The 13,593-nt window shown below is 44.3% G+C and overlaps 1 protein-coding gene across 2 annotated transcripts in view; it reads left to right on the forward strand.

The window, feature by feature from the left end:
- Positions 1-13,593, forward strand: part of KIAA1549L (KIAA1549 like) — a 272,564-nt gene that overhangs the window by 162,117 nt on the left and 96,854 nt on the right. The window contains exons 2-5 of one of the 2 annotated variants that reach the window (XM_063095748.1): positions 4,988-7,522; positions 7,944-8,573; positions 10,060-10,175; positions 12,969-13,188. In XM_063095748.1, coding sequence (XP_062951818.1) covers positions 4,988-7,522; positions 7,944-8,573; positions 10,060-10,175; positions 12,969-13,188 — 3,501 coding nt within the window. The remainder of the gene's footprint in view (positions 1-4,987; positions 7,523-7,943; positions 8,574-10,059; positions 10,176-12,968; positions 13,189-13,593) is intronic. The other variant, XM_063095749.1, reaches the window with a different exon arrangement.

Here is a 13,593-nt window from a genome sequence, read left to right on the forward strand (position 1 = left end):
AAATTATAGTTTTTTGATGGGGAGAGAGACTGGGAAGTCAGTGGGTTCATTGAGAAAAACAAGAATTCAGTAGCTTGACTAGAATGGCTTGGTGGGTTTTTTTTCCTTGAAAAATGGGATTTCAGCATAAGAGTACAACCTGTTTCCTAGCAACATCCCAACATGTTTTCTGTTGTGTCTTTGTTTCTCATCAGGCAAAGCCCTGTGTTCTCTTCAAATAACTTCCTCTGATCCCAGGCACTATGTTAGAATTTTTCTTTCCTGACTCATTCTCTATGATATTCCAAGCAAACATGTTCACTTGTGCTTCTTTTTGACAGTCTTGATGGCAGCTTCTCACCACCTTCATGCTGCTCTTCAGTCATGGTACCCTTTTCTCTGCCTTGTCTTCCTGCACTCCTGCTTCACGGTGCACCTTCCACAGCTCCCTGCTCCCTACCTATGTTAGTATTCCGTTGCTGTGTAACACATTACCACAAACTTTGTGGCTTAAAACAACATACATTTATTAGCACACAGTTTCCATGGGTCAAGAGGTTGGGCACAGCTTATCTGCACAGGGTCTTACAAGGCTGCAGTCATGGTGTCAACTGGGCTGTGCTCTCATCTGGAGGCTTGGCTGGGGAAGAATCCACTTCCAAGCTCACTCAGATTGTTGGCAGAGTACACTTCCTTGTGGCCACTGGACTGAAGGTCCTGGGTTCTTTCTGGCTGTCAGCTCCAAGAGGCTGTTCATAGTTCTTAGAGACTCCCTGCAGTTGCTATAGGCCACCCACAGTTCTTTGCCACATGGGCTTTTGCAATATGGCCTCCTCATCAAGCCATCAAGCAGAATGAGTCTGCTAGCAGGATGGAGTCTTATGTAAGATGACAGAGTCACAAGAGTGACACCCCATCACCTTTGTCATATTCCGTTGGTTAGAAGTGAATCTGGGTTCTGCTCACACTCACAGAGCGGGGATCACAAAAGGCATGACAGTCAGCAGACAGGGACCTTAGCGTGTGGCCAACATGCCATCTGTATCAAACTTTTGCTTTTCTGCCTTCCTTTTAGTGTTTTAAACTCTCTGTAATTTTACTTTTCCCTACTTCTAATTTACTGTCCCCTTTAATACCATCTATCTCTCATTTCCCCCTCAAAAATTTTCTTCCCTTTTTATGCCTTCCATGATGCAACTTTAGTTAATACAGATATATTTTACTTAATTAGCATAACCATGATTCTAAAATATTGTGAATAAAGCAGGATTACTTTTTATTGAAATGAGGGGTTCTTAACTGGTTTTTGGCTTATGAATCCTTTTGAGAATGTAATTAAAGCTGTAGAGACTCACTTCCCACAAGTGAGAAACACCACCCCATATGTACTGTTTCAGTTATTATTGCTACACAAAAAACTACCCCCAGCTTAGTGTTGTAAGACAACCACCACTTTATTGTGCTAATGGTTTAGGGAATTCAGACAGAGCACAGTGGGGATGGCTTATCTCTGCTTCTTGATGTCTGGGACATCAGTTGGGAAGACTTAAACAGTGGGGGCGATTCAAATGGTTGGGTGCAGAATGATCTGGAGGCTTCTTCATTGATGCATCTGGTGCTTGGGCTGGGATGCCAGGGAGGCCTGGCTCCACTGAGACTGTGGATTGGTGTAGTGAGGTTTGCCTCTCCATGTGGCTGCTTACAGAGTGGTAGCGGGCTTCCAGGAATGAGAGAGGGCACATCTGAGAATGAGCATGCCGACAGACCACGCTACAGCTGCATCCATTCTTGCCACTTTCTAGTCTGTTCTTCACTCCACAGCCAGAATCATTCTTCCAAAATACAAATTTACTACTGTCCATCACCCATCCCCACGTTCTCCATCAAACTAAACCTATGATGCTCCAATGGTCTGGCCATCGCCTGCCTTTGCAGCCTTATCTCATGCCATGCCTACCTTTGCTCTTCCCAACATAGCTATGGTTACATTCTTCAGTTCTTTGTACTCTTTATGCTTTTTCCTGCCACAGAGCCTTTGCATATTCTTGTTTCTCTACATGGAATGCCTTTCCCTACACTCTTTGCTTGATTAACGTCTACTCCTTCTTTAGATATTGATAGTCACTTCCTCAGTGATGTGCTTTCTGACCTCCTGGATAGCTCACACCCATTATTGCATGACCTTAAGGATTATCTTTCATCTGCAACATTGATCATTTTTACATTTGTGAGACTGTTTAAGTCCGTATCTTCCATGGGTCTATGAGTTCCAGGAATCCAGAGATCACATATAGTTTTTCCTTAAGTCATTGCTTAACCCAGTGTCTGGAATACAACACTTGCAGATGGAAGGAAGAAAAGGAGGAAGAGAAAGAAGGAAGGAGGGAGGGTGGCGATGAATGAATCTAAAATATGCACCTTTGGACACTTGTAGTGGTGAAGGACTCACTAACTTCAAGCCCATTCATTCAATTTCCAATAGTTTTAATAATGAGAAAAGTCTTTCCTTTATTAAGCTCTAATCTCCATTGGCTGTGGTCATTCAATCCATTACACATCCCCTGACATGACCATGCAGCACCCATTCCTCCATCCTGTTTGCAACATTTTTGTGAAAGAGTTTGTGAAACGACTTGCTGAAAGAAAAAGCTGTTCAGCCAGTAGCATCCTTTTTCAGTTACGAGGCTATGTGCTTGAAATAAGATGAATCTGTTTTGACTCTTGAATTCATGAGTTGAGCCCATGTTCAATGAAAGTACAAAAGAAGAAATCCTGTGTAGATTTCACTTGACATCCAAGTAATAAAAAATGGATTCTAAAGTGTAACTGGAAAGCACTGAAGTGCAAAACTACCTTATGTGGATGTTATTGTCACCCATACAAGTAACCAGACATGTCTGCATGCAAAGTTTGAAGCTGGGGCTATCTAGGAGATTAGCAACATGAACAGGAAGGATTGAGGCCTGAAAACGGTACCTACTTTTCCTCTTTAGGCTGCACGTGGTAATATAGAAACACAAGTTCCATTGCATACCATGAAGCAGTTTCCCCAAAATGCATGTATTTTGATGAAATGCCATGTAGACTCTGGTGTCCTGAAGCTGTTTATGATTCTTGCCACATTTCTTTTTAAGGTGAGTTTAGGCTAGCAGAGGCCAGAAGGGGCTTTGGGCCCCACAGGAAAGGGCTCTAATGATACTGATCTGTTGATAAGGAGACAACCAGGCTAAGTTGGCTTATGAAGATGGCTTGCCCAGGAGAAGCAGTTGGTCTTGCTTACAAAATCGAGTCAATGAGCCCGTTGACTGATGTAGAATTGACTTTATACCCTGACGTGTTCTATAAATGACTTAAGGCCAATTTCTTAGGTATCCCAAGAATGGGGAATTTTAAAAACAAGTAAATCAAGATTCAGAAAGAAAAAATTTTATGTGTGTTCCCTAATTCCGAGTAAAAGACACCTTCCATCCTTTCTTTTCCAAGACTCACAAAATGGAACTGAAAAGACTATTGCAGAAAACCATCACTGCTTAGCTTTTGTGGCTACAGAGAATATTGCATATTCTAAAATCTCATATAATTTAACATTTTAGGCTTAGTTGTTTGGTGTTTCTGTTGGCAGAATATGATGGGGATGGAGTAAAGACTAGGAACTGGTTTGGGAAAAGCTGTCTGGAGAGAGAGCAGGGCATTGGGAGTGGGGAGACTTTGCATCTGGACCTGCTTCTGTCCCTGATGAGTTATGGGGCTTCTGGCAATGGTGTTCCCTCTCTGTGCCACAGTGTCCTCTTCTGTTAAACAAACAAAAACACAGGGGCTTAGAGCCTGTCATGACAGTTCATTGGTTTAGTGCTTTTCTGTTTGGAGGACTCTTCCCTCCATCTCCACCTCCATAATTTCATTTGCTCTTCACGGCAGCTGGGTGGGGTACATAGGGTGTGTAAGTCGCCTCCACTTCATGTGATGGTGGCCCAAAGATGCACGCAGCTCCAGGTGGCCGTGGCTGTCTTCTGACTTCACCTCTTGGTTGGTTTGTTTCTATTAGATGGTTCTAACATTTTTAGCTAATGATGTAGAGAGCTCTGGAAGTACCTTTTCTTTCTTTTCATTTTTAGTTTAAAATATTATTAAAGGACACTTAGCCACCTCTGGGGTCATCAACCATCAACACTACAGAACCAGGGAAAGGGGAATCATTAAGCAGGATGATGTTTCTCCTCTGAGCATGTGAAATTTCCAGCTCTCTCGTCAGTTGTTCTGTCACCTCCTGTCCTGTGGACCGCACCATTTTGCGCCCTGCCCCCTTGCTTTCCTGCCTGCGATTTCACACATTGGTGCTGACAGTTCTGGTCCCTACAGGTGCTTGTAGTGACACCAGGCCTTGTGAGAGATGTATCCATCCTAAGTGTGAGGGGTTGGATTTTTTTTCTGAAATAGTAAATCTGAAAAAAAAATCTTTGCTATTTGACATAGAATAAATGATAATGTCAGGAATACTTTTAAATCCAGGAAGATAAATATGTTTCATTGGAGCCATCTTTCCAAACATAGCCAACCTCGAATATTTCACCTGAGATGCCTCAGGATCCTTAAAAAAGATTTGTGCTCAGATATGCAGTCCTTCTTTAGTTTTTGGTTCCTGGATGAGGCTTCTGTTGTCATTAGCCATGGCAGGTAGCCACATAGTCTTTGATTTTCAGAGTTGTGAGTTTCACAGTCCAAGCCTCCTAGGTGGTACCAAAAAACCTTTAAAAAATACATGAGTATCTTTCACATCTTCCTTTAACCATCACTTCATCAGAGACTGCTTCTTACCAACCCTGCCCTGCAGGTTGGCTGCAGCATTTGCGTACTTGCAATTAAGTTATCATTTGAGTTGGTCTCAAGAGTCCTCCATGCTGGGGTGGGAGCTCTGTGTGGTCAGGGCAGTGCCCGGTTTGCCCACTGCCGGCCAAGCAGGCACTTGGTCCTTACCCGATGCCTGACTGCCTGATATTTTGTTTTGCAGGAATGGACAATCTACAGATAAATGTCACCCTGACCCCAGAGTCATTTCCTCATGGGAAATTGTTACCGATTTCACCAACATGGCCTTTCTCAGAAGTTGAGTCTTCCTCGGCAGTGGACAGAAGCGAGCGTGTGCTGGCATGGTCCCCCGATGACACAGGCTCGCGGCAGCCAGCCCGAACTCCTCTGCCCAAGACCCACCGCAGAGCTAGGGCTCCCATGGACTTCTCCTCGTCCCTTTACCAAGGAAGTGGACAGAGCGCCTCCCTCGAACCTCCCAAGGAGTCCTCTGAGCCCCTGGTCCGAGCAAGGCCTCGCACCCACGTGTCAGGTTTGCCTCTCTCCAGCATGCTCCCCCTGGTGTCCACAGTCGCGGTGGCGCCAGCCTCGCCCTCTGTCTTCCCATCTCAGCCAGGGCGGGTGGGGACTCCCTCCATCTCCAGACAGCCCCTGAGGTCAGGCCACCGCCTGCGTCTCCCACCACCTCCCTCCTCCTCATTGGCTTCTGAAGGTCCTCATTCCATCCTCTTTCCCAAGCCAGCAGAGCGACCCGCCAACGTGCCTTCAGTCCCCCAAACAGCTCCAGCCGACTCCTCCTCAAGTCAGAGCCCAGCTAATCCTCTAAACCCATTTTCTGACAAAACGATCCACACTCCATCCCCAAATGCCCAGGATTTCATAGGCATCCCTCATCTAGGATTTTCTGAATCCTCAACAAAGCTGTATCCTGAGCTGGCCCCCACACAGGGTCCCCACTCAGCAGGCTCCCCTGCTCCTGGGTTTTTGAGCTCCACAGCAGAATTGGCCCATCTGTCTCCCCATCCCCTAGCACCTGGAAGTCATCTTGGGCTTCCAGGTGGAACTGCCTCATGGTCCATGTTGGAAGTGGCTTCAAACCCTGCATCCGCCCAGCTAGTCAAAGCCGAGGTGGCCAGAAGAGTACACAGTGGGGTGTCTTTGCCAACTTTTAAGAGCACTGCAGCAGCGACCCATGTGGCTGAGCCTTCCCCTTTCCAGACTTCAGAAGCAGTGGCTGCAGAAGCAGTGGCTGCAGAAGTGACCCGCGGAAAGCTAGCTCCTGCCACTGCAGATGACTCCGCTAAGCTGCCGCATTTGTCAGCAGCTCCAGAGGATTCCGGAGGGCCCTCCCTCTCGGCTGAGCATACGTCTTCCTCTTTGGTGCCTTTTCCTCTGCCTTTTTCCACACCCGGTCAAGGGAAAGGCATCCTTTCTGGGGCAGTTCCCATATTACCCTCCAACGGGACAGCTGACTTTCTCTCCATGCTCACATTCCTCCAGCCTGCAGAGAATCATGCCTCTCCGTCCCTTGTACCAGAGATGTCCACTCCTCGAGAGGAGGGCGATGATGGTTCCCCTCCTTCTGCAGCTACAGATTCCCTCCACTCACGCAAACTTCCTAATCGTCTTTCTATAGCTTGGATATTTCCCCTGCGGAAAGAGGATAGCATGACAGCAGTTTTATGGAAAAATGAAAAGGCAAATGTGTCGGTTCCTCTCCAGGCCCTGCCAAGTGAAGAGCTTTCAAGTCTTCACACTGTAAATGGAATGACCTCTGATTTGAGCACGGATCATATTTCATCTCCCATCATTACAACACCAAGAACAAAGCTCCTTTCTTCAGGATCACCTCCACCTTACACAGCCTCCATACAAACCACCCGGATTGTTTCCCCATCTCCTGGCTTTTCCAACAACCATCCAGAGACTTCTGCAGCTGCTGTGGGCCATTCGGAGTTGCCAGCTTCAGCTTCCAAACAGGTGACAGCATCTCCCTCCCCCACGGATGTCTATGATTTCTCAGTCAGAGACATGAAACAGCCAGCAACCACAGATGCTTTCTGGAGTTCTCTTTCAGCAGAAACTGGATCCCTTTCCACAGAAGCAACAATATCTGGCTTGCAGCAGCAAACAAATTATAATTTAAATGGACACACAGTTAACTTCACAAGTTGGAAAACTTCAACTACTCCTCCTAGTGGTTTAACTTCAGCTGCCAATGCAGTAACATCTCAGGATTTCAAAGATACTGGGCGTTCAGTGACCACAGAAGGCTTTAGGATTCAGGATTTTGTCCCTGGTGCAAGCACTGACCAGCCTGGACAACAGTCAGATGTGACCATGGCTGGAAACCATATAGACCTCTGGTCCACAAGCAACAACAACAATTTCAGAGACTTCCAAAGAGCTGAGGTTGAATATTACCCATCCACAAGTCAACATTCTGTGTCTCAACCCCTTCTGCAGCTGCATGCCCAGTCAACACGTCCTTTTTTGCTAACCTCACCAAGTGTAACTGCTATGGCTAACTTGCAGGAAATGCTTTCAGATGGAACAGATATAGGTTTTCAAATTTACAGGGACATCTATCCATCACCTGTGACAAATGCTTCCACACCATTCCAGAGTATCCTGAGATATCATTCTACTGCTGAATCTCCTTCTAAATCGACCAGTGCCTTTTCCAGGACCCCCTCCAAAGTGCTGCAGCTTTCTCAGCGCCCCAAGAAATGGACAGGTGCAACCACTAATGCAGGTAGCTTGTTTCCCAAAAATGGGTATGACTGCTTCTGTGACCAAAGCATCTTCGAGCTCAACACAGATCCCCAGCTTTGCTCTGAAGGAGCACAGACCCCCTTTGAGGAATGAGTTAGCAGCCCCAAATAGTCATGTTGTTGATTCTTTGCCCACTTCGTTTTTTGAAATATTCAGAATTTGTGTCCTTATTATCAACCATAGCTTTGCCATAGTGGCATTCTCATTAAGTTTAATTGACTTAATGAGCCTAAAATTGTTTTGCCTAAGTTCTCCCCACTGCAAGCCCAGCGTACAGAGACTTTTTATCCTAGAAAACCCATAAGCTACATCCATTCATTATCAGAACAGGTAACATGTGCATACTGAGCCAATGACAAATTTTGTTTTTTCTTTCTTTACAGTGGACTCTTCAGTGACACCCAAGGTAGAACCAACAGTAGCAGCAGCAGCAGCAGAAGCAGCCACCATGTTGTTTTTAAGGAAATCAAGTCCACCGGTATTGTCTGCAGCCCTGGTTGGTAAGGGCACTGGCAGCAGCCCTTCGGTGGTGGCATCAGGATTAGCCAAGAGCAGTTTGACCACAGATCTTGTTAAAAATGTCACAAACAAGTTGGCATCTGGCCCAAAGGCAACACCAGCAGCAGTCCATACAGCCTTCCCCTTCACGCCAACCTACATGTTTGCAAGAACGGCACACACCATGAGCATTCATACAGCCATGCAAGGGAACACGGGCCCTGCCTCTGGCCTGTTGTCCACAACACACCTCCCCAGGAAACCACAAGCCATGCACACTGGCCTCCCAAACCCCACCAACCCAGAGATGCCCAGAGCGTCCACCCCACGTCCGCTGACAATCACAGCAGCGTTGACATCCATCACAGCATCAGTAAAGGCGACCCGCATGCCGCCTTTGCCTGCAGAAAACACAGATGTTGCTCTTCCTGCTGCATCGGCTGCAGTGGTCACAACTGGGAAAATGGCCTCCAACCTAGAGTGTCAAATGTCCAGTAGGCTCCTGGTGAAGACAGGTAAGAGTCCAGTGTCCTTACTTTCAAGTGATTTTACTTGAAAGCAGCAAACCTGGCCTCTGAGATGTAACAGAATTATTTTTCTTTTAGATCAGTGGTTCTCAACCAGGGGTGATTTTGCCACCTCCCCGCCATCACCCTCCCTTCCCTGGGGACATTTGGCCATGTCTGGAGACATTTTAGTTGTCACGCCTTGGGGATGGGGTGCTACTGGAATCTGGTGGGATGGAGACCAGGGATACTGCTAACATCCTACAATGCATGGGACAGTCCCTGGCAACAAAGAGTGATCCAGCCCAAACATCAATAGGTCCGGAGCTGAGAGACCTTGATCTTTATCAAGTGTCAGCGAACAGGGGGAGCATTAATGGATACTAGGATCTGTCCTGATATCAGAAGCCCCTGGGAAACCCCAGTTCTGAGAATGCAAATGTGCCCCCAGTTGCCATAGAGCGAATCAAATCAATGTTTCACATGAATGAATGTTGCGATTCGTAATATACAAAAATCTTGGGAAGAGCAGCAGAACTCAGAAAGGCTTTTTGTCATGCATTTTCTCAATCAGCAGATACTTAAAGTATAGCTACAGTACACTATGTGGGAAGCCAGGATTTCCTTTGATGTTAGAAAGGAGACTTTCTGGAAAATTTGGGCAGGCAGCACTAGAACCACAGGCAAAACTGAGATGCCATCTTTTTAGCCCCCACGCCCCAGTTGCAGCAGAGCAGGCCTAGAATGCACAGGGTGTTTTTAATAGTGTGGTAATGTTTGCTATAAAAAATCATTAGACATTATTTGAAAGAGCTCACTGATGTTGAATGCTCGCATCCACCTCCCTCCTCGCCCCACAAGGAATGAAATGAAATTGTATCTTGAGATATATCCTGTTTTAAAACGGGAAATTGTGAAACTAGGCACAGCAGAAAGTACAGTATTTCTTTCTATTTCTGAAGCAATTATACCATCTGGATTTCCTCTCCTCATCCCCTCTCCCTCCAGAGGGGCCGGGCAGCCCCAGCCCCCCAGAGGCAGAAGTCTGGAACATTCTCCCCTCTCTCTTCTTCCCTGCCCCCTCCCCCACTGCAGCCACATCTAATCAGCCACCAGTTCCTTTCTGTTCTGCCTTCTGAGTACCCCTTCTCTCCACCCTAGCTCCCTCTGCCACTTCCATTCCCACTGTCATCATCGCTTACCTAAATTTCTGCAACTACAGACAAATTTATCTTTCTGCCTTCAGACGTCCCCCATCTCCAATCTGCTCTCCAGTCTGTAGTCAGGGGAACCTTCTAAAATGCAATCCTTTGCTTCAAATTCTTCAATTCCCATTGCCCCAAGACCAAGCCTAAACACGTATACCCAGTGGGACTTGTGCTTACCAGCTTTGCTCAGAACTTGCGAAAGGTGGTGGCTGGGAGGAGAGAAAGGCTTGTTAATTATGAGGTTTGCTGCCTTACCCTGATTACCATGCTTCTGTTTTGCCCCACAGTTCTCTTTCTAAGCCAAAGGAGGGTGCAGATCAGTGAATCCTTGAAGCTCAATGTAGCCAAAGGGCTCACGCAGGCATTGCGCAAGGCTTTCCACCAGAGTGATGTCTCGGCGCACGTAAGCCCCTTGCTTTCTAATCAGGCTAATGCATCTATGTCTCCTTCTTGGGTCCAGAATATGTTTAAATTATTTTCCTCCTTTCTAGATTCAATAATCACACTTGCCAGTAGAATATTTCTTCATTTTGGCAAATAGCTAATACATAGTGGCTAGAGAAAAAGGTCAAATTTTGAGGTGGAAAATTGAGACTAATTGCCTTATGTCTAGATTTTTTTAAAAAAAAGCCTGGGTGTACTGTTTTCAACCATTCCATTATCCCGTCGTTTGGGGAACATATTTAATAACATTTGTGTAACTCTCTAGAAATGATCCATTGCTTTTCCCTTTATCTTCTGCACCATCATAAATAATGATTTATTTCTGGACACTTGAAAATTATTTCGACTTGTAAATCCAGTCCAACTTTGCTTAAATGGCCAGCAGACAGGAAGTAAACATTTTTTTTTCCTCCGAACACTTTAATGCCAAGTACTGTTTAACAACTGCTGGCTTGCTTCAATGGCATATCCAAGTGATGGAAGCTTTGCTTTATACTCTTGGTTTGAGTCCAGGTTTTAACGCAGTAAATGCGATTGGCAGTCAGTGGACTCCTTTTTGCACCACTTAAAAAAAATATTACTCTGGCTTCTTCCTTTGATGTTCTGTTCTGCAGCTGCATCCAGCTTAGTGATCCCCTTCCCATCCATCACACCAAGGACTGACTACAAATGAGATTTGGCACCTAGTTTATTGGTCATTGTCAATCTCTTTTGTACAATTCCGGAAAAAAAAAAAAGAGAGAAAGAAAGAAAGAAGAAAAATGCATTCCATGAGAGGTTTCTGTGGTCTCTGCACCAGAAGCTTTATTTGAAAGTTGAAAATGTGCATGTTCCCATTTAGTTGCCTGAAACAGTTCTTTCTAAACTTCAGCCATTTTCACGCTACCTTCACAGTTTTGGTCTTTTCTGCATATCATCACAGACCACTGTGACAATTAGTATTAATTTTTTAAAGAAAAAATTGGCTCACTTTTTAAAACTTACATACATTTCTTTTGAAAGGACTTTTGCTATTACCACCATAAGTGAAAATCAGGATCATTTGCCACAAATAAAATGTAATGGTGAAAATGAGAATAATAGAAACAAAACAGCTTGTTAAATTCAAGCCAGACATCGCTGAAGGCTCTGAGGCTGAGCCTGGTGTCCCTTTGTTTGTTTAAAAAAAGAATTAGCAAGGGTTAGAGAAAATAATCCCTAAAAGAAACTAATCCCTGAACTGAGACTTGCTCCTTGAAGTAGTTAGAACTATTAGAAAGAGAGCAACTTTCTCATGGGGTGCTTTACTGTTGTTTCATTCTGTGTCCATGTTTCATCCCAAAGTATCTCTTCTTACGCCTAAAATCGTCTTGAACCCCATCTTTAGGAAACAGACTAATGGAGGAGACACCCAATGTGGAAGAGCAAAAGGCTTACCCATCCTGTTGCAAAATCAGTTAGTTGTCTTGGTTTCTTTGGAAAATACACAGGATACTACCAATGGAGAGGCAAGAATAAGGGTGAACACAGGTGTTAAAAACACCCTGAGTGTGGAGTTTCAGTTTTATAAGATGATAAGAGTTCTGGAGGTGGCTGGTGGTGATGGTTGTACACCATTATGAATGTATTTAATACCCCTGAGCAACACTTAAAAATGGTTGATAGGTTGTATGTTGTGTATGTTTTCCCACAATAAAAAAAAAAATTGGAAAAAAGGGAGGTTATGAAGGAATATCTACAGTGCATGCATATATGTACGTATATACTCATATATGTATATACGTACATGTATGCATGTATATATACCTACAAGGGTATTTCAAAAAGTTCTTGGAAAAGTAAAATTAAGAGCTAATGCCAATCTTTCCATGAACTTTTTGAAGTATGTTCATGTATAATACATGTGTGTTTATATATGAAATACGTCTTTCCAGGAAAAAAGACTGAAAGGAAATATACCTAAAAGTGATTGTGTGATTGGATTATGGTAGTGGTGGTGGCATTAGAGATAGTTGTGACTCTTTTCTCTGTTTTCCAAACATACTAATTCTATAATAAACATTACATTTGATATACTTAAAAAAAACCCCAAACCAACAAAAAAACACCTTGAGCTGTTATGCAACACCAAGAAAACAAAATGAAACAAAAAGAATAAGATCTAAAGCCTTAAAATCTTCTGGTTGGGACAGAAAGAGCTCAGATCATCAGAGTCCCTCAGGACTCAGCTGTAAGAGAAACTCTCTGTGGCTCATCCTGCCTTGGTCTCGAACCAGTTTACAAGCCAAGGATGGAGTCAATGGTTCTTCTTACTGTTTCTAGAGAGAGGAATTTATTTACTTCTTGACCATTGCGCTGAAGGCGCCCCACTTAATCTATCATTTCTGCCTTTTAATTTCTATCAATGATAGAAATATGATAAAACGGTTTTCCCGGCATTCCATTTGCTGGAAATCTCTTTTGCCAGCTGTCTCCTCTCTGCCATTTTGGTCATAAGTGGTGCTCACAGGATTATGCCGAGGCACTTAAAGAATAAAAAAACACGGATTTAATTCTGTTCCATGTAGGTTTGATATAAATTGTATTTTGTTGTATTCTGGTATTTTGAGACTTGCCAATCCACGTATGCTTTATAGGATTGTTGGAATGTTTGTTGAAGGAGAACAATCCTGTTCCCCAGCCTTGCTGAATAACAGGTGTGGTTCTAAGGGACACCAAGAAAAACTTACTGTGGAAATAAACCATGAGTTCTGTGGGACTGTTTGTTTTGTAGGTGGACATTCTGGAATATTCTCATAATATCACAGTTGGCTATTATGCTACCAAAGGGAAGTTGGTGTACTTGCCTGCTGTAGTGATAGAAGTGCTGGGTGTTTATGGAGTCAGCAACGTCACTGCAGATCTGAAGCAACATGCCCTGAATTTACAGTCTGTGGCAATACTTGCCTCCCTGTGGAATCCCCAGCCTGCAGGCTACTTCCAGCTGAAAACAGGCAAGTAACTCAAAGGAAAAGATTCCTACACATTCTGGGACTAGAGGTGGTACCAAGCAGACACCTGTTTAAAAACTCCATTGCCAGCTGCTATGTCATCTTTTAAAGTCTCTATGTACCATCTTCAAAGGGCCTTGCTAATCAAATGTCCAAGTTCTCTGCACATCAGTCTAAACTTTTCCAACTCTGGATTTATTAGAAATGTTCTATCACAGGAGCCTTCCCTCCCGATTTATATAATTAGTACTTATGAGCATCAAATACTATATTTTTTATTTTTTCCTCTATTACCAGTGGATACTAATAAGACTTGAACATTCATAAAATCCGTGGTTTGGAGCAACAGGTTCCAGATGCCACTGAATCAGAATCCCTGAGCTTAGGCCTTGGAATCTTTCTTTTCTT

The sequence above is a fragment of the Cynocephalus volans genome, chromosome 4 (genome assembly GCF_027409185.1).
Source record: "Cynocephalus volans isolate mCynVol1 chromosome 4, mCynVol1.pri, whole genome shotgun sequence".
In the NCBI taxonomy this organism is placed as follows: domain Eukaryota; kingdom Metazoa; phylum Chordata; class Mammalia; order Dermoptera; family Cynocephalidae; genus Cynocephalus; species Cynocephalus volans.